Below are 19,966 nucleotides of genomic sequence, written 5' to 3' on the forward strand. Positions count from 1 at the left end.
AGTCTATAGAAAACACACCTCTGCTCTGCCTTATCAGTTCCTCTACCAGCAACCTCTAACCTCATCCTGTTCTGCTGACCTCCCGACCCCTCGACAAACTGCAACCCTTTCTCCGTGTAATCACATTAATATGCTACTGATTTGTTATTCCAATTTTTTGAAGGGAAAAGTTATGTAATTGGTGCCTGGACTGTTTTTTTTGTGTATAATGCTGCATGTTGGAGTAGGCTCTGGAGACTGGTTAAGGTTAGGGAAAAGTTAGGTTAATTAAATATCATTATCGTACATATTGTTGAAAATCATCATTTTGCAACTTTGCAGATGTGTTAGTTAATAATGATTCTCTATTTTGTTATTAAAAAAAGTAACATGGGTGGAGTCATGTTTCTTAAAAATGGTTTTGCTGCTGCAGTTAGTCGTATATAAATGTCATTTCTTGGCGACAGGAATCTGTTCTTGCTTGCTAGAAAGACTGAAGAGGTTTACTGGAATGTACTAAAACCATACCAACCAGCCTGCTGATAGAGGATCTGTGTGTGTCCGCCGTGTGCGTTATGAACAGATGTGCTCCACATGTGTCTGATATCTCATTCATAGTAAAACAGTTTGTTTAGCTAACAAGGTATTAGCTGTTGTTCTCAGTCTCATCAAATTGAATTCAATTTGACACTGAAGGTAAAAACGGAAAAATCGTTCATTGAAAAAGGAATTTCCCAGAAACCAGACTGCATTTTTTCCACAGCTGTGCCTAAGTGATCACAGTAAAACTTTATGGATATCTATGAATCTAAACATGGTGCAGTGATGTTTTAACTTTCTAGCATGGTGCCATCAGGCAGGGTGATCCATGGTTTACAGAAACTGCAGATGGCAACCCAGTTGATCAAAAAGCATCGGCTGTGGAGAATCCGACTCCATCGTTGTTTATGTGCCTCTCTTTCATCTCTTTGCCATGCTGTTACTTCCATTCGACTTCTTTTAAGCTCTTTCCAGCCTTCCTTTTTTCCTGCTCTCCCTCCTTTCAGCCTTTAAACCGTACTCTGTTAGCTGGAGCGCTGCAAACACACACACTAACAGTGTTTGACAGAAAGTTTGTGTTTTGAGAGCTATTATTAACATAACAATACAGAGTGCATTCCTAGACAGAAGAAAAACTCAGGCAAAGATTGAAATGTTGCTTAAAACAACAAACACTTCAGATCAGTAACCACCATGTTGTCAGTACTATTTATGCCCTCGCTGCCCTCAATACAACTTATCTGACAGATATTGTAAACAAGAAGAGGCTAGTAGGCCGAGTCAAACGATGATTCGGATCTTTGAAAGCCTACAGAATCTCTCACTCGTTCAACCAGTCACTCATCCACACTGTGATAAAGTGACAGACTTAAAGCCATGTAATTCAATTTACACACTGCATTGCCAGACACTTGCTGCTGTAGCCAAATATAGATCGGTCCTATATGCTGAGATGAAGGTGTGAAACTCACATGAATCACACATGTGCAACGCTCATCCTGAAACTGAGTGATGGGAACTGTGAAGTGATGTTTGTGAGTAAGTAAAAAAACAATGTAGAGAAGAATAAAAGCTGATTTTTCCTGGATGAAGGATTTGATGAAAACAGCCTTTGGTGTAACTGAAATCTGCTTTTCGAGAGCAAAACCTGTGTGATGGAAAGTTTTGAGGGAAACCAGTTGAGAAAGTGACAGAAAATCAAAGACATATTTATATCTGCGGCTCATCAAAGAGATTTTTTTTTTCTTATAATAATGCGCAGATCTCTCTCAACGTTGTTTGGATCAGTTCAAACTGGCTGATCTGAGCTGGAAAGAAAGGAACAACAACAAACTTACACAGTTGTTTTGGCACCTGTTCCAGGCTGCTTCCTTCACTGTAATATGTTTTCCACTCTAGAAATACAGAAAGTCTCACGGACAGCGAAATGAATGTTGGTGTGTGATGATTTCTCTGGTAACCATGGCGTTTGCATTCATGCATTTAGTATCTGGTTTTACTTTTCAGTTAATAAATCCTGGTTCTGGTCCAGTTTTTTTTACTGGATGGAGCAGTGGGTAAGTGCCAGGATAGTTTGGCCCTCTTTACATCTGCCATATCATCCTTAAAAAGAATTGTAACCAGCACAATTCAGCTTCATGTCAGCTTAAATTTGTCTTGCAGAAACAACTTTGTTTTACAGCTTTTCCTTTTCTTGTCCTTCACACATCTGCTGCCCATCTCTCCTCCCACCCCCTCTTTATTTGGAAAAGGAATAACAACCTGTCTCCTTTTAAAATACACACATACAGACACCACATGCATTGTTCACATCTCTCTGTATCTCCTCACTGTTATCATTCCTTTTGCTATCTGACCCAGTGACAAACCCAATCCAAACGTGCAGGCGGAAAGGAAAAATGAAAAGAGGAGCGAGTGACGCTTATAAAAACTAACAGAAACGAGGGACTAGATTGGTTCTTTCCATTACGCATGTAAACCTATTAAATCCCAGATGTTGACCTAGGCATGACACTCTTTGGATATACAGTATGTCTAACTCACAGTGCCAGTGAGTGCCAAGCAACAAACAGAAAGAAAGCTTGAGACTTGAGCTTGTTTCTTATTATAATGGAGTCTGGAGAAGACACAGGGATTACTGTCAATCTTCTGGATGTGAAAGTGTCCCAGTAAAGCAGGAGCTGGAGCCAGCTGTCCCCGACGTGGCTGCCTGGTCACACAGCCTTAATAATATAATACTGCCACTTAATGAAACAAGCTGTTCCATGTGTTTCCAATAGGGCATGAATCAACTCTTCAAGGGCTGATGTCTGCCGCAGACGCAGAGCGATGCAGAACAAATAATCCTTTAACGGCTCTGCCAAACAAGGGCACCCTTACATGAGATTTGCTCAGTGACACTGGCACTTGGCAGCTCATTTGGCGCCTTAATGAAGTAATTGGAAACAAAAGTCCGTGACAGTTACGAAAACTTGCTCCGGTCATCACTGCAGTCAAAAAACATTAACAATAGAAAGATTAATGAGTGTTTAAAGAATGGTTTGACAACTTGGGAAGCTTTTTTGCTTTGTTATCGAGAGTTAGATGAGAAGATTGATGCGACCACAAGCTAAAATTCACTATGAATGAAGCATAAAAGCAACATGTTGCGGTTTAACCGGGCTTTTGTGCGCTTGGCTTGGTGCAGTGACTTCCTGGAGTGAGGTAGTTTGTTTTTTTAACCTTTGGACAAAGCCAGGCTAGCTGATTTGCTCCTGTTTCCAGTTTTTATGCTAAGCTAATCTAAAAATCTCCTGGCTGTTGCTTCACATTTCCACATAAAGCATAATCAAATTCATCTTTATTTTCAACAAGCATACAAGCGATGAAGTCCAGCCGAATAAGAGCAACTAACTCCCAAAAGGTAACGACTCTCACACACTGTTTTACCACACCGGCGAAGGCGTAACCAACCCCTACTCTTCCTCTGATTGGCTTATTCTGATATTCTTACCCTCGGCCTAATCAATCTCATTCCTCGTGCATACGTAAACTTTTTGGACTCTTTACACTATATCATTTACCAGATTGAGAGTTAAAACAGGCTGTCTATGGAAATCGGACAACCTTGCATATTCAAAAATCTCCCTAAAATATGTACAAATGTCACTCTGTCAAGTATGCCAGAGCTTACAAATATGAGTTTGTAGCTTCATATTTAACAGACAAGAAAGCGAATAAACATATTTTGATTCCTTTTCAAGAGTAGATATGGAGTGACAGTCACAGTAATGACTTATATGTTTGGCAGGTTTGTGTCCTGCAGCTCATATCAACCTCTTTCACTCTACGCCAAACTTCAGATGAAGCACTGAAATGTTGAATCTATTAGTCGTCTCATCCACATGTTTTATTGCCGCTTCAGGGAGACAAACTGTATAAGCAGATGCAGAATGTGGAAGTATTGCTCCACTATATATCAATCATGAGCCAGGGCTTGGATTGTGTTGTTTCAGTGAATCTGAACCAACCCTTTAAAACACTGAAGTCACACAATGACACAATCAAACTTAGTAATCAAGCCAGTGGTAGACCAGCAGCTCCCGTGTTCTGTGAGATTAAATTACTGATTTTTTAATGGAGTCTGGTGGCTTCGATGAGAGCGTAGATGGATATAACGGCTTCAGTTTCCCACCCTAAAAGGCTGTCTGACAGCAAGGCAACATGGTAAAAATATTCTAAATATGTGTATACCTAAAGTAGAATATGATTTGTTGCTGTCCCCAGTCTACAGCAGCTAATTAGTGTAAAAATAAAGCGGTAAGAAAGCTTTTGTGATGTTTTATCAATATGCCGAGACAGACTATGCTGTAATAGAAAAGGCTTAAAGGTATGAATCACGACTGCTGCTGCTCCCTGCAAAAACAATTTCAGTTTCAGTGCTGGGCCGAAGGTTGTGTATCTTCCACATTGTTGTCAGCAAAACTTGTTGACCTTCAGTGTAAAAGCCATCCATCAGGATACAAACTCCCGCTTTGACAGGTAAATAATCCATGAAGACTTTTAGCCAAAAGTGATGCTAAGACCTGCTTCACTCATCATAAAAAACAGTTTGATCGTGGGCCTCTGCTTCACAGCAACCCGCAGGCTGACCTTGAGTTACTATTAGCGCTGCGGGATTACAGTGTGTGTTCTCGACCAAAAGCAAACATCTTCAGTCATCATTTGACCACAAATTAGTACATGCTCAGCTAGCCTCACATGAGAGGAGGGCTGAAAGAAAGATGACAAGTCATCATCGAGGGAGGACAGAATGTCAAGCCCAGGCGCATCAAACCTCACAGAAAGAAAAGCAAACTGAGCGATTTATTGCTTCAAATCCAATTTCATGTATAGCGAAACCAATTCATGTTACCTGCGCTTGTACTGTGTACTGTAAATCTGCTCCTTCATTCATGATCTCCAATCCAAAAGGACAAGTGTGGGAGCCCTGAACGTCTCACAGTGTTTAAATAAAAACACACGTATGCCTAAAAGTGCTGCCAAAGAACCAGACAATCCAAACCACATGAGAACCAATGTCACACACACACACACACACACACACACACACACGCACAGACAGTCACACAACTGCGTGTGATAAATCAGCTCTACTGTACAACAGGATTCCACCAAATAGTGAGGAGTAGGCCTTGGGGAAGAGGGGGTGGTCCACATGTGTGATGCTCTCGCTGTGATTTCGGTTATTCGTCTTTCCATCGGGGAATGGGAGATCAGGCAGAACTAATGGCGTTGCTGTGTGTTAGAGCTAAGATTAACTCCTACAACAACAGTGAACATCTGCCCGTATGCGGGATATCTGGGGTTGAAAGGGGAAGCCTGGACTTTAAATTTGATGCAGGGGATGGGTTGTTTGGGAGTGTTTGAAATGAAGCGTATAGGGGTCCTGTGCTGTCATGGGGAGAAATGGCTTCCCATTCACGTTCACACGTTAAATCATCGCAAAGTGGTTTTGGTTTTACAGCTACACGCACACACATACATGCACTGAGTGTGAGCTTGTGGCTTACTTCTGCAGGGTGAGGCTGAGGTTTCCAGTGCAGCTCTTGATCTTGTTCTGGGCCTCCAGGTGGTTCATGCCCTCCGTGGTGACGCCGTCAATAGACAGAACCATGTCTCCAACAGCAATGCCACCTTTAGCCGCCTTCCCACCATCTGTCAGCTGCAGAAACATAAGAACCACAGTCAGCTTAAATTATCTCCATAACCAGCAACATCACGGTCAGGATGAAAATCCTGCAGGAGGGTGGGTCAAGGTGATGTGGGAAGAGCGCATTCAGTCTGTATTTATCACAGGATTTATGGAACCACTCCAGTATACAGAAGCATTTGGACAAAGCTAATGAAAGGCCTGGTCCTTGACCACATGATGGAGGGTCTAGTTTACATTCGCTGATGCTTGGTAATAGCAGGAGGCTTCATCTTTTAGTTAGCTTTGTTTTTTCTTTATGAGCTGCTGTCAAACTGAGCTTACAGCTTGTTAGAGAAAGGAGAAAAGTTCAAAAGGTCTCTCAACCGCAGCATGAGTGAGAAAAAAGACCTGAGCTATAACACAATCCCGGTGTCCAAATTCTCCATTAGTGTATGTCCCCATTCTTTTTTGGGTTGTTTAATGAACATAAAGACATCAACATATGTACATGTGCTGAACAGTAAATGGATAAAAATGATATTTCTAAGGCGTGTTTGGTTGAATAAACACTGAAAATGAAACTAGATCAAAAAGTATGCAGCAGTCAGAACTGGAAGCTAGATTAGCATATAGCAGCATATAGTCGAAAACTGGTAATGCAGCACCTTATTTAGAGTTTAGAGCCTATTTTCCACAGCTATAATAACAGTAGTGTAACTAAGAGCTGTGTGTTTCTTAATGTCCGCTTCTGTAAGCAAAAAAATAAAAAATCTGGACACACATTTTACTGTTACAATAAAGATCAAGTAAAGTGAATCTAGTCCCAGTAAACAGCAATTATGTCATTATACTCCGTCCAAAATGCAGTTAAAAAGGTGACAAATAGCTAATGGGACACTACATGATGTAGACACATTCCAGCTTTATTGGCTGGAGGAAACAACAATCACAAGCCAGACATCTCTTAGTTTGTACACATCATGAAATGTCCATACACTCCATTTCTCTTGTCTCTGGTTCTCAGTGTCTTCCATGATTTTCGAGGTATGCTTTAAATATCTGCATCTAAACAAAGTTTAATTGCTGCACTTCCACTCTGGGGGAAGCTGGTTAATTTGAAACAGATTCAAGCCACACAAAAGAAGTCATGTCGAGCAGCAGGCTTGGTATTTAATGCCAGCCCTGCTGTTCGACATGGCTTCAACATGCACGAACGCTTTACTGCATTTATTCTGTCCTTGACAGCGATGTTAAATATATAATTACAATTATGCTAGAGGAACAACTGTAACATTTTCCACACCCGTAACTGCTGCTGTTGTCCATCTATTTGAACATATTTTGTAAACAAGTGTTGGAGAACCGTTGCGAGGCAACTAAGCACTTAACAGGCACACAAGCAGGCCAGAGTCCACACCAAAATCCAATTAGATTAAATGTGTAATTACGGGCTCTATATTTTTGTGTTGAAAATAGGCCTTCTTGGTAAAGTTAAAGCATGTGTTATCTGAGGACATTTCTGCAGGTGAGACGGATTATTTCAATGAGTTCAGTGGTGACACAAATCTAATGTTCTCACTGATACAAGGACACTGAAAAGTGACCTGAAATACTGTATTAGTATCTGGTTAAGGGGAGTTTTAATGACTGTCTCTAACTCATTGTCAGGGCAATGCATTGTGGCAGCATGTGTCATATAAACCAGAGCCATTCTTATCAGCAGGCTGAGGACAGTGACAAATTTGGAAATGTGTGTAGGATGTGTCACCCTGGATCTCTTGTGTTTTTCCCATGACGCCAAAGCACAGTATCCCAAGTGAAAGTATCATTACAGATTTATATATCATATTATTATTTGTCCAATAAAATGTCCAAAGTGTAAGCAATCAAGTGTAAGTGTTTGTTATACTGTTAATAAAATGGGACTTATCTACTGTTAAAGTCCTCAAAGAACAATTTGCAGCTGTGACTCTGACCATTCTTGGTCACACAGAAGGTCCAGCTGTGTCCAACGGGGAGTGAGGTCATTTGTTTCTTTTGACACCATGAAAAAGGACCACACACACACCACTTCACTGAACACACACACATGCCCACAGACCACTTTTGTGCCCGTCCTAGCTATGAAGTGCCTCTTATTCTTACCCATCTATGACTTCAAGTGAATCTGGTGCCTCTACAAGAAAATGTCTTTTTGTTGAATTAGAAAGGACAGTCAGGGATGAGAGAGCGTGATGTGGGTTTAGACGTCTCCGGTGCGTTACATCTCCCGTGTGTCTGTTTCCTTTGCCGCTATCTTTGTCTCACACACACACACACACACACACACACACACACACACACACACACACACACACACACACACGACAGACAGACACAGGCAGGGCTAATAAAAGAGGCTCTGCACCCGGATTAGTGCTAAGGCTCTGCGGCCCCAACCTTTTATAGTCATATTAGCCCAACACACGCAACATCACTCACCACCACTCACAACCACAGAGGGCAGGAGGAAGAGAGTAATGAGCGATCGACTTGACACTGATTAAAATTGCATGGATGGAAAGGAGGAAGAAGAAGAAACTGCTAGTGGGGGCTTTGAATCTGTGGGCTCTTTATTGTGTCCATTTTGACCCATTTCATGGGGTGTGTTCACGTTAACCACTCTGGCACCGTTATGGAGCAAATGCTCACTGCAAAATGTTCAGTTGTGTGTTTTCCCCCGAATAATGCCCAGTTCCTGCATCCTACACAGCGCACAACTGCTGCTTCTCCCTCTCCGCAGACAGAAACACTCACCCCAACTCACAAAACTCTCAAAGAGCAAACAGAGAATAAAGTGATTTTTAATTTGTCTTCTAAGTATTTAATCTGTACGTCTTAACCGTAAGTCGAAAGAAAATGTTCGTGCTGGTGGGGAATCTGTTTCCTAAAGCAAACATTTGTTTTCAATCACCATGATTAAAAAGATTTCAGAGCTCTAAAGTAGTTTCAATTTTCATATCAAAGAGTTAAAAATCATTGAGAAAATCAGAAACAGAAATCGAAATGATCTGTCGATGCAACCAGCCAAGCACTTCAAGTTTCCCAGGGTATTTGATTTATGGCTCTGTAGCTTTGGTCACGACAGAAAACAGCAGCTTTAACACTTTCCACTGGAGACGGAAACTCACACACACGCAGAGATAATGTATGTGCGTATGTTCATGCTGTTTTAGAAAGCACACTGTCTGAGCTCAGCTCCAAATGTGCAGAGATGTCCGTTAACACTTGACCATGACTTATATTAATAACCAGGGATGTCGGACGGGGAGTAAAAGGCGACTGAGTATACCGGATCCTCGACAAAGACACTAGAATGAATAACCGTAGATTTGGGGAGGGGCCCATGGAGAATTCCTATGAACACAGTCCTGAATCTCCACATTTAGGTCCTTGTCAGAAAATTATGAGTAGACCCCAAAAGTCGACTGTTAAGAGAGTTTACATTGCACTTACGTTTATCAGGTGGCCAGAAACCAACAAGTCCTCTAATCTAAATGATAGCATACATCATTTGCAACTTCCCTTTAGAATAACACTTAGAAGAGTTTTCCCGATGGGCAGGATGATACTGCTTGTCTTTGACTTCCAAAACCAAAAAAACTCTGTTTAATGATGAGACACCACAGTGGCCACGGTTCAGCTTGATTACGTTCAGGGAAAGATCCTGGTTTGGATTAAAATACATATTTATTTAAGGTTGGAAGAACATCTTGGTTTGGGTTAAAATGAATCCTTTTAGGAGGATCTTCATCATTATGGTCACAATAATAACCACACTGTTAAAGCTTGTGTTCACGGTTAAAGAACACAGCGCTGACCATCAGTCAGACACAGGAAATGAACTGCGGTCTTCTGTGATTGTCAAAGTTTTGTTGCAGACCCTGTGCTTGAATAGCAAGTCACACTGCTTCCTCCTTTGCTCACAATGAACAGGAGTTCTGTCAATTCAACGAAAACAAAGTTTTTGAGCACTTGCTGAGACGACGATGCTGTCGTTCTTCTTGCGAGGACAATCCCTAACAACTCTAAATGAATGCAGACATCGCTCTGTGTCGGCTAGATGTGTTTTAACAGGCTGTTTTTCAGGTTATAGGTGGCAAAAAAAAATAATGCTTTATGTAGCTTTAATTAAATGTCACAATTTATAAACACTGGTCAACTCTGATATTCTGTTTTCACCATACACTACCTTTGTGCCAAAATCCCCAGCCTCATTATATATTCAAAAGTGAAAGGGTCAATGCTCGTGTCAACACTTATTCAAAAGAATGAGAGGAACACATGCAGCGTGTTAAAGCCTTCGCAGATGAACTTGCCAGTACGCTTCCAGCAACGTCAGCTTTCAACACATTCGCTGTCTGACTTAAGTGCTTCGAAAAAAAAAAAAATCTGGTTCAAACACGTAGCAATAAAGGCTGCTGGAGTGCTGAAACATTGTCTGGTTTGAGCATACACTGACCAGTTTGAGTGCTTTGAACAATGCCTGCATTCAGCACGAGGAGTGACAGAGATGACAGGCAGATGGTTCACATCACGCTATGATTGAAATACTGAGTGCGGAGGACACAAATACCTAGATTGTTTCTTGTACCTCAAACATCCACGAAAGCTGCTTCCATATGTCGGCCTTCAGAAATATTTATATCACTTTAATGCTGCAGCTTAAAGATCAGCCACCCAGGTTATCTTTTTGTAGGATCCTATGTGACAAGAAATGTTCCGATATGGTTGAATCTTGTGAGGGAACATAAAATTTGAATTGGGAAAAATGGCCCAAGAACCCTTGCATAATAGATTTCTGTCAATATAATTTTAATTAATCAAAAGCATAACTGATTACTGGCCAGCTCTTGTAACCACAGCGTGCATATTAAAATAAAACGTGTGCAGGAAAACAGCAACGGTGCTCTGATCTCTTAGCAACAAAGCAAACAGCAAAATAACAACAAAGAGAGACAAAGAAGCACAGACACAGTTTGAAGGGTCTGAGACAGAGTGGAAGAAATATAAGAGTGAGTGAGATTTACAGAGGAGGTACAGAGACGGAAAAAGGGAGACAGAAGCAGAGGCAGACCTCAGGCAGATCACCTAGCCGTGTGATCCATCAGTAACACGTAGTAAACTGCGTTAGGCAGCGTTTCTTTTGCAATTTATGCTCCTGTATGAAGTAAAGTTATGTCAGCAGCATCATGGAAATACCTGGAACAGGATCTGATGTTCATCTGACAAAATGCACTGCTCTTTTCCAGCTGTTACAAAGACTGCATTTCACTTCCATCCTCTGGCTGCAGTCTGATGTCGGCAGACTGATTGCTTGAGGGTTAAAAGTCAAGTTCTTCAAAATGATGATTAGATGAAAGAATCTAGAGCCCACTGCATGACTGATGTATAGAAACACACTGTGCATCTTACTGCAGGGAAGAGAAGCCTAAAAAGGATTTACAGAGAGAGTATGCCTTGGATGGTACAACAATGAAGTGGAGAGGGAAGAAAGCCTACGACGCAGAGCTCCAGCTGGGAGTTGGAATCAATATAATGTTCTACGGCGAGTTTTTAAAGGGCTTCAGCCCACGAGTGGATTTCTGTAAGTGATTGAACATTCCTGTAACAGTATATGCATGGCGTGTGTTTGCACATGTGCATGCGTACCCACGCACGCACACCCCTATGCTGGCACACTGACACACACATACTTTAAATGCAATGAAAGCATCTGACGTTTCTTCCCCCTGAAGCTGTGTGTGCACCGCTGTCTAATAATCACCGCCTGACTTGTATGTTAATGCTAGAGACGCTAATAAGAAAAGGCTATATTGGACTGGGCTCCCATAGATCGCTCCCTGCAGTCACAAACACACACTGGAGACATTAAAAATGAAGCTTTGCACACACATGCAGCCTCCCCATTCCAGGATAATCCAAGTCTGATACAAGATGATAAACATTATTCAGCTTATTTCTCCTGATATTATTATATCCACAGAAGAGTAGAAGGCAGATGATTCCTCTCATATGGGTTTTCATTGTAATTGTTTCACTAACAGTGATAAAGATAATGTCCAACAGAGTGCTGCAGCCTTGTGTGTCTGTTCCTAATCCCATGGATGAGATGTCATATAAAGACAACACAATGTATGCAATAAACCCGATGCAGAGAGCAAATGCTTAAAGGTGCCCTGTGGAGTTTTCATCTTAATAAAGTTTCTGTCTACATTCAGTGTTACTCACCAAAACACATTGTGTTTTTGCTCGAGGCCTAACAAACGTGTTGAATGCATTACCATCCTCATAAAAAACATTTTCAGAGCCAATTTTTTGGAGAAATCTGCCTTATTTACATCCACGTTTACTTCCTACAAGTTTTTTTCTTCCCTGATTTTGCTGAGATGTTGCTGCACTTCTGGGCTCTTTGCTGCCACCTGTAGAGTGAAAGTCTAGTGAAAGTGTAGATCGGTGAAATCATGTGACCATTTGCAGGAATTTATAGTGTCAAAGAGTCAAAAGACAGGGTAAGTCATTTTTGGAAAAACAATATTTCACCAACTGTGTAAGTAGCAGCAGTGAAGGCAGATCAAGGAAAAGCATACACGGCAACAAAATAAACTGACACTGTCACAATAAATCTGCTGGTAAGCATTAAACACATCATATTTATGATTTTTACGCTATTCAAGTGCTGAAGGTTGGATTTTTCCTTTGCATGGAAATGGAGCGAGGGGTTACAGATATGACAGAGGGCTATACTGTAAAAATAATCACAAAAAATACGCACGCACAGGATCAGCATCAACAAATCCACGTGACGTTACTTTGTGTTGTAAAAGCTAACTGCACTTCGCTAAACTAGAAGCGAACAAGCCAGCATTCACAGCCAGACTCAATGATGTGATTGTCGTGGTGCTGGGGGACTTCGCATTGGCAGGCTGGTGAACACACATTTAGGAGCACAGCCATACGAACACAAGACTGGATTGTTCTTAGTCCGTATGAAGGCACAGTGAGATGGTGCGTCACCAGTGGCACACACTTACAGAGGCTGTAATTAATCCAGAATGGTGGTTTTCAGTTACACGTTATGTCATGTTCAACTTGTTTATGGTATGTGCTAATTGGGACGCTACAGTCAACATCCGAATAGAGAAACCTGGCCAAAAAGCATAAAAATGAGTGAAAGTAACCATTATTTTCTTAATAATGTGGGTGTTGCTACTCAGTATAAAACTTTTAAATGTTTAATAAGAGCATCAAGGGGTTTCTAGTCATAATAATACTTTGAAATTGCATACTTAGAAAGAAAGCCTCATTGCAAACACAGCAGCACATACAGTTATCTCTGACTTAGAAGACATCTTCTCTAAACAGCAATAAACTGAAATTCTCAGGAGTAAATGACCAAAAAAACACTTGTGAATGTCAGTTAAAGCTTGAAATTCCCTCTGGTTTCAATAATACCATCACTAGTTTTGTCTTCTATTCCTCCAGTAGGCATTAAGAGGGTCTAGAGTCCACTGCACAATATGAAAACAAAGCATCAACAGCAAATAAAAACCAAAGAGGGAAGATTTAGTTCCTTCTATTGAACTCCTGACCCGCAGCCTTTAAAGTTTTATTTCAGTCTTTGTAGTCAACCGATACTATTATGAATAAACATACCAGCCATGAGGCCAGTACACCGGGAGGAAGAGGAGACGGCTACTGTGGAAAATACATTATAGCTGCATTAAACAATAGGGTATTCAAGTCTGTTCATTGTGGATTCAGCGCAGCACATGTTGTGACCTGGCTGCGCTGTCTGCCACGGTAATAAAAGTTTTCTGGCCTCAAAATATTCTGTTCATTCCACTTACACTGAAATCTTCAAGATCATGTGCTGCTCAAGTTAAGAAGGAGATAAACTGCGCAGGTATGTTGTGTGTCATGTCTTTTTCAGAGGCTCTTAAATCTTATTGTTATGTCCTTCAAATCTTTCATGCGGTTTACTCTCTGTCTGACGTGACTCATTGGAGCTGGCTCACAGCTACTATAAGATCATTGATAACTCAACACTACTGAAACAAATATGACCCTGTATGAAAAACTGTAAATGTTTTTAACTGCTGAGGTATTTAAGGTTTGATTTTCATTTCAGCATGGTTCCTGTATTAGCACGTGTGGCACTGAAAGCTTTTTGCGATGGATTAGTCAGTCCATTACCGGTGAAGACAGAAATGCTTTAGTGAGGTCACCAGTAGGAACGCATAACTGTCAACATGCAGTATGGAGGGATGAGAATATTGCCAAAAAATAATCCCCTTCTTTTCTCTTGATTCATCACCAGCATAATGGCGCAAACCAAGCTGACAAATGCTCATAAATAAAAGCATAGTGACACCACAGAAAGCCCCAACATCTGAACGCCAAATCTTACAACGCAACATCAAATCTCCCAAATTTTAAGGACTCTAAGATAAATGAGTGTTGTGGATGCAGAAAAGTCTAGTCGGTTACATTATCCAAATACAACAAGTCTGCCCCGACAAGCATGCACACATAAGCACTGACAGATTGATTTGTGGGAGAGGAAATGATAAGTTGTTGATTCTGGCTCTGGGACTATTTCACCAAGATAGGCTGAGTAGGAATCATGAGAGCTGTTTGATTAAGATCGATTTAAGTATTATTAAGTCGTATGGAGGAGCCGTCGACTGGCTCTGGTAGTCTGGTATGGAAGGTCAAGGCATAAAGTTTGCAACATCTCAGGTTTGAGACCTGGTCTGTGATGCAATGTGAGTGTAAGAGCAAGAAATAGAGACTTTAAAGACCGCCTATGTATAAAACTGAGCGGCCTTTTTAAATAGACCCATCACTGTGGTCAGGTGTTATCATCGCCTGTTGAAAAGCATCTCTGGGGAGGCAGGAGGCCGCCGCTGCTGATGCAATTCCAGGAACTGCATTCTTCCATGAAAAGGTTTTAATATAGATCAGCTGTCCGTCATCTTGATGTAGTCACAGAGCGAACATCAACATGTGTGATGATCAATTCTTCCAAACCCGTTTTTATCTCTTCAGGCATTTCTACATAGAGCTGTAGAGGAAGGATTTATTCAATGATGACATTTAGACGCTTTATAATAGAACAACCATAGAACATAAAGCAAAGAAATTCAAATTTTCATGAAATGTTAAGTGAGATGGACATTTTGCATCGAAACATTCATATATTTATTTATATTGAATAAGAGAAATAAATGGATTTTCATCCTTTGAAAACATAAAATCTAAATGCCCTAAGTTGTTTGTACCTGAAGTCTCTGAACCACCCAAGATGCACTCTGATCAGCATTAGTTCTACACCCATTAGCTCTTAAAACAGGGATACAGACCTGAGACCAGTTTTTCATGTTCGGGCGTGGCCATGAAAGCTGACCTGTGACACAATGCATCTATTCTCGGAAGCGTAATGCACATGCTCCCCCGGGCTGCCTCCCCTTAAATTATTTTAGCAGCGGATCCTGTAAATGGGCTGCCCTCGCAAAGGCTTAAATATTGATTCACTGTGTTGTAAATTTAACCGGGAATGGCAGGCGGGTATTTTCTGTCTCTGCACGTGAGGGACCTTGTTCTTGAAAATCCTTTGATTCGTAAAACAAAGCGATGGATTTCACAATAATTTAATGAGGATTAACGGTAAAGTAGGGTGCTTCTGCAGGCTATTTCAGAAGCATATCCACTGAAAGGTAAGGTATTAAGGTAATCTAGTGCTTGTAAAGACAATCATGTAACTAAACAAGTACGGCTTACTCGTGCATTATTTTCTTAAAGCCTTTCAGCAGCCACTTGTTCCTGAGCAAGACCCTTACCTGCATTCTTACTGAAATCCTCTATAAATAAGAGCATCTGCATGCATAATAGCCTGGATCTAAATTACACTAAATTACGCTGTCCAGCTGTTTTTGCTGCTGTGGATTATAGAATTGTTTGGAAAAACCTTGCTTAACTAACGCAGGATCGGTTCCAGCAGGTAATCAATGGAGAGAGAACTTAGCAACCCCCGCATATCACACTGTCGGCTCTTGCTAAAATCTTTCCTTTCTTCTCCAAATATCTCCTTTTATGGACTATGTCAAACTGGAATGCTGTGGTAAAAGGTTTCACTGGCACTTTGAGAAGCAGCACTGTCAATCTTGCTGTTATAAAACTGCACCGTTAAAAAAAAGAAAGAGAAAGAAGTGGTGAGAACAATTTGCAAAAGCAGCGGTCGCTGGGCAGATAGCTCAGGACGTACAGTTGCGGCTGGAGCTCCTCGATCCCATGATGCAGTGCAGGCACAACGTGATAATACCGTCACTACGGCTTGTGCATTAACGAAACGCACATTATATTCACGTATGAATAGAGCTTAGCAACAGCTGCTGTTAGGGTGAGTGTGGTTTGGCAGTAGTGCTGCGTTTCCTAATAACCCATACTCTGTGGTTCCTTCTTAGAACCAACTCTATGGTTAGACTGGCAGAGAGGAATTTGTCTGTGTGTGTGTGTCTATTGTGTGTGAGAGTACGTGTAGGTTATGTGTGTGATTAGTGGTCAGAAGCACTGCCCTTCATCACCATAAACTGGATTTAATAGGTCGGATAAGATTAGGGTTTGGTTTGATTTTTTTGTATCCAGACTGAACTATATTGTTTCTGAGGAGTGAGTCACGTCTTACGTAAGATCTAACAGCCACAGATAAATGGAACAGAGCTGGAGAGACAGAGCGAGAGGGAGAAAAACAAATAAGAAGAATGATAAGATCGAGAGGGCAGAGGGGCAGATCCAGATTGACCACCTGTTGAGTGACATGGTGCGTTTGTGTCATATGGACTGGCTGTCATCAGCCCTCAAGTCAGCCTTCAGCCTCTGTAAACAGTGTGCAGAGTGATTCCCATGCACATCAGTATCACCTTACATTCAGTCACATGCTCCTACTCACCTCCTCTCCTGTCGTCTGCTAATCAACATGTCTCTCAAAGTCAAATAATTCCCACCCCCTCACTCAGTTTAAGCCACCCAAAACCAGGTTTTTTTTTTTTACACCTTTTGATGCACAATGGAGAAACTACTCACTGGCCACTACACGGTTACACAGAAATAGAAATCTAAGATTGCGGGCAATGTTGACCAAAAGTTTATGTCCTTCCATACAATATAATATCTCATCCATAGGAGATAACCCAAGTTAATAATAATAAACTTGTGTTTTGGTTGACATTGGCCACAAAAAAAAAAAAATAAAAAAAAAAAAAAATCACCTTGCCTTTCAGGGGGTCCGTACATTTTATTTTGACTGATTTACTGAGAAAAAATTCCCAGGGCCTAAAAATATTAAATGTGACCTGACCCTAATCTGGAATTAGCCAAAAGCATACAAAGTCATATTATCCACAAACTGTACACGTCATGGTCTAAAGGAGACCTAACAAACATTTACGATATCAGCAGCACTCAAAACTGCACCAGCACTTAGTCGCACTCCTGCCAACGTCTTGAAACCTCAAACCATATAACTGTCATTGTGATACTGCAGTAAAGGTCAGAGTGAGCTGTTGAGACAATTATAGTTTCGTTCCTGCCAACTTCTCTGGGAATAAGAAAACCATCACTGACCAACATCAACATCACCGTTTATTTCCAAATATCATATCGGCATGATTTCTTTTGACATTTTTTGCAAAGTAATATATTTTTCTCATAATTTGTTATTTCAGTTGTGGCAGCTTCCGTGTCAAAATTCATTGTATATGTAGAATTGCTTTTGTATAATATTAGCTTGTCATGCTTTCTGTTTCTATTTCTGCCTTCTGTCATTTTTTTTGCTCCGTTACTCAGATAGCAGCTTCCATCGTTATGAGTCCATGCACACACTCCCAGACACAAACACACACACACAAACACACAACTGTGGTGAAAATTCACATGGCTTCAGTTAGTGGGAAAAGTATCACATCCAAAGTAATAACACAAACATGGCAACCCAAAGCGGCCCCAAGGGGGATTGGCACAGGACCTGGCAAGCCATTCATCATCAGTCTCATGTTGCCTTCAGTTTGCGTGCTGCCAGTGTTAGTGATTTGTGTATGTGTGCACATGAATGTGCTGCATGTGTGCATGTGTCAATGTGCCAGTGAAGCTGCACTGCTCAGGCAGAACAGAACAGAAGCTCGAACACATTTAGAAAATAATTTATCATGTTTCAGGATCATACTACAGTGAGAGTGAAGAGGGAAACATACTGTGTTTGTGTGAACTTTAACGTGTGAATGAACAGTAGAGTGAGGGCAACAAGAGGTAATGTTAGGAGTAGACACCGAAAAGCATTGAAACCAAGGGACCATCAAGTTACTTGTTCAAGCAGACGGGAAAGAAGCCAAGATCCTCGTGCCAGACCTTTGATTGCTGCACTTTCACTGCAGACAGTGAAGTGGAATGCATAGAGAGTGAGAAAAGGTTTCCTGTGTGGTCAATACATGACAGATGGCATATAATTCAGCCGAGCTATCGCAAGTGTGGCAGCGGGGGTTGAGCCAAGGAGACACTAGGTGGAGAGGTGGATGAGGGGAAGGAAGGGTGCGCGGAAATCAGTTTTCATCTTTTTAATCACTTATTGGCCATATGGCATTGCTGGGATGCCATTCTACAGCTGCACTGAGATGAATGAATGTATGTGTGTGTATGGAGATAAAACAGGGACATGTGCTTGTATTGCATAATAGATGATGCTAAAAAGTATGCAGGATTTTTTTTTTTAAATATATATATGTAGCCCTATATTACAAATCAAAATCGCCTCGAAGGGCTTTACAAGGTGCGCAGCGCACAGCACCCTCAGATAAGGGAAAAACTTCCCCAAGCAGCCGTTTAATTTGCAAGAAATGTAAGAAACCTCGAAAGATTGTATTGTTTAAGAGTGTGTCCACATATGTGTGTTTGTGTGTGTGTTTTCATCTTACCCTGGAGATAGTTAGGGGCATGTTGAAGTCCTTCCCACCCTGCAGCCTGAAGCCCCAGGGGGCAGGGCCTAAGAGAGTGGCGTTATAGGTGCTGCTCATGGTCTCCTCGATGATGTCAAATGTGTTAATGAGACAAGTGACGACGCAGACGGCTGGAAAATACTACGTCAGAGATCAGGTGATAACAGTGATGTCGCTGGGTGTTGACGACGGGTTGGGACTTTGGTCTCAAGATGTTGCTCCAAGATCTGAGGGAAGATAACGAAAGAAAAGCAGACATTCAATTTGTTATTGTGTGGTTATGTAAGACAAAAGGAAGAGAGGAAAAAAAATTGGTCACGGACATTCGAACGGGGGACGAGAGGGGTCAGGGGGACAACGCGAGGGAAGGAGGTGAGGAGCACAAGAGAAAAGGAAATGTGAAAATAATATCTATAGTATCAAAATAAACATACAAAAATAGTGTATATTCAACATGATTTTTTATGGTTGAAAATGTAGAAAATTCCCAAAAATTTCATTCACCTGCCTGCACGCTCATAAGCAGGTGAAACTCTGAATACACACACATGCAAAATAAAATTTCTATGTCACAATACTAGAGTGTGCTGCAGCAGTTCAGTAGCATTAAAGACTTAGAATACCCCCCAGGAAAGCCTCACCAGAAGACAATTACACAGCTAATATTCATATAATTGCAGCACATTTCCTGTCCAGCGCCATCATGATGTGAATGGAAAGGCTGTACCTCTTTAATGGGAATTCCAGAGAGGGAAATATTTCCTTCACAGACAGGTAGACAGTGTAATCCGTAGTTTCCCCTGGACTATCCCCTTCCCAGCAAACACACTGTATGTGTGTGAGAGAGGTAGAGAGGGATGCAATGCTCTTATATACCAGCTAATGACAGAGGGGAGGGGAAAGGTGGAGGAGGGGAGAGAGCAGAAGAGGGAGGCGAGAGGGAGAACGGGAGGAGAAGAGAGGGAGGGGACAGAGGAGGGGAATCAACCATGGGTGGAGTGAGCGGAACACAGGAGAGGAGGAGAAGTGAAGCAGATGACATGAAGGGGGAGATTAGGGGATGGGAGGAGACAACACTCAAAAAAAAAGAGGGGGGAGAGGGAAATGGGGGTGCGGGGGAGGGGGGGGGGTTAAGGAAAGAGTGTAGGAGCACTGCACACAGAGAAAATGACAAGGGGAAGGAGGGGAGGCATGGGAGAGGGGACGGTTTATCTTTCATCTGGATATTTTGGGAACATGGACTCAG

General features: G+C 41.5%; 1 protein-coding gene across 1 annotated transcript in view; it reads right to left on the reverse strand.

The window, feature by feature from the left end:
• Positions 1 to 19,550, reverse strand: part of pdlim5a (PDZ and LIM domain 5a) — a 58,349-nt gene extending 38,799 nt beyond the window's left edge. Inside the window, exons 1-3 of the mRNA XM_070965403.1 lie at positions 19,448 to 19,550; positions 18,700 to 18,947; positions 5,571 to 5,722 (exon numbers count right to left, since the gene is read on the reverse strand). Coding sequence (XP_070821504.1) covers positions 5,571 to 5,722; positions 18,700 to 18,798 — 251 coding nt within the window. The 5' untranslated portion in view covers positions 18,799 to 18,947; positions 19,448 to 19,550. The remainder of the gene's footprint in view (positions 1 to 5,570; positions 5,723 to 18,699; positions 18,948 to 19,447) is intronic.
• Between the last annotated feature and the right edge of the window lie 416 nt (positions 19,551 to 19,966).

The sequence above is a fragment of the Chaetodon trifascialis genome, chromosome 6, assembly GCF_039877785.1.
Source record: "Chaetodon trifascialis isolate fChaTrf1 chromosome 6, fChaTrf1.hap1, whole genome shotgun sequence".
Lineage (NCBI taxonomy): Eukaryota > Metazoa > Chordata > Actinopteri > Chaetodontiformes > Chaetodontidae > Chaetodon > Chaetodon trifascialis.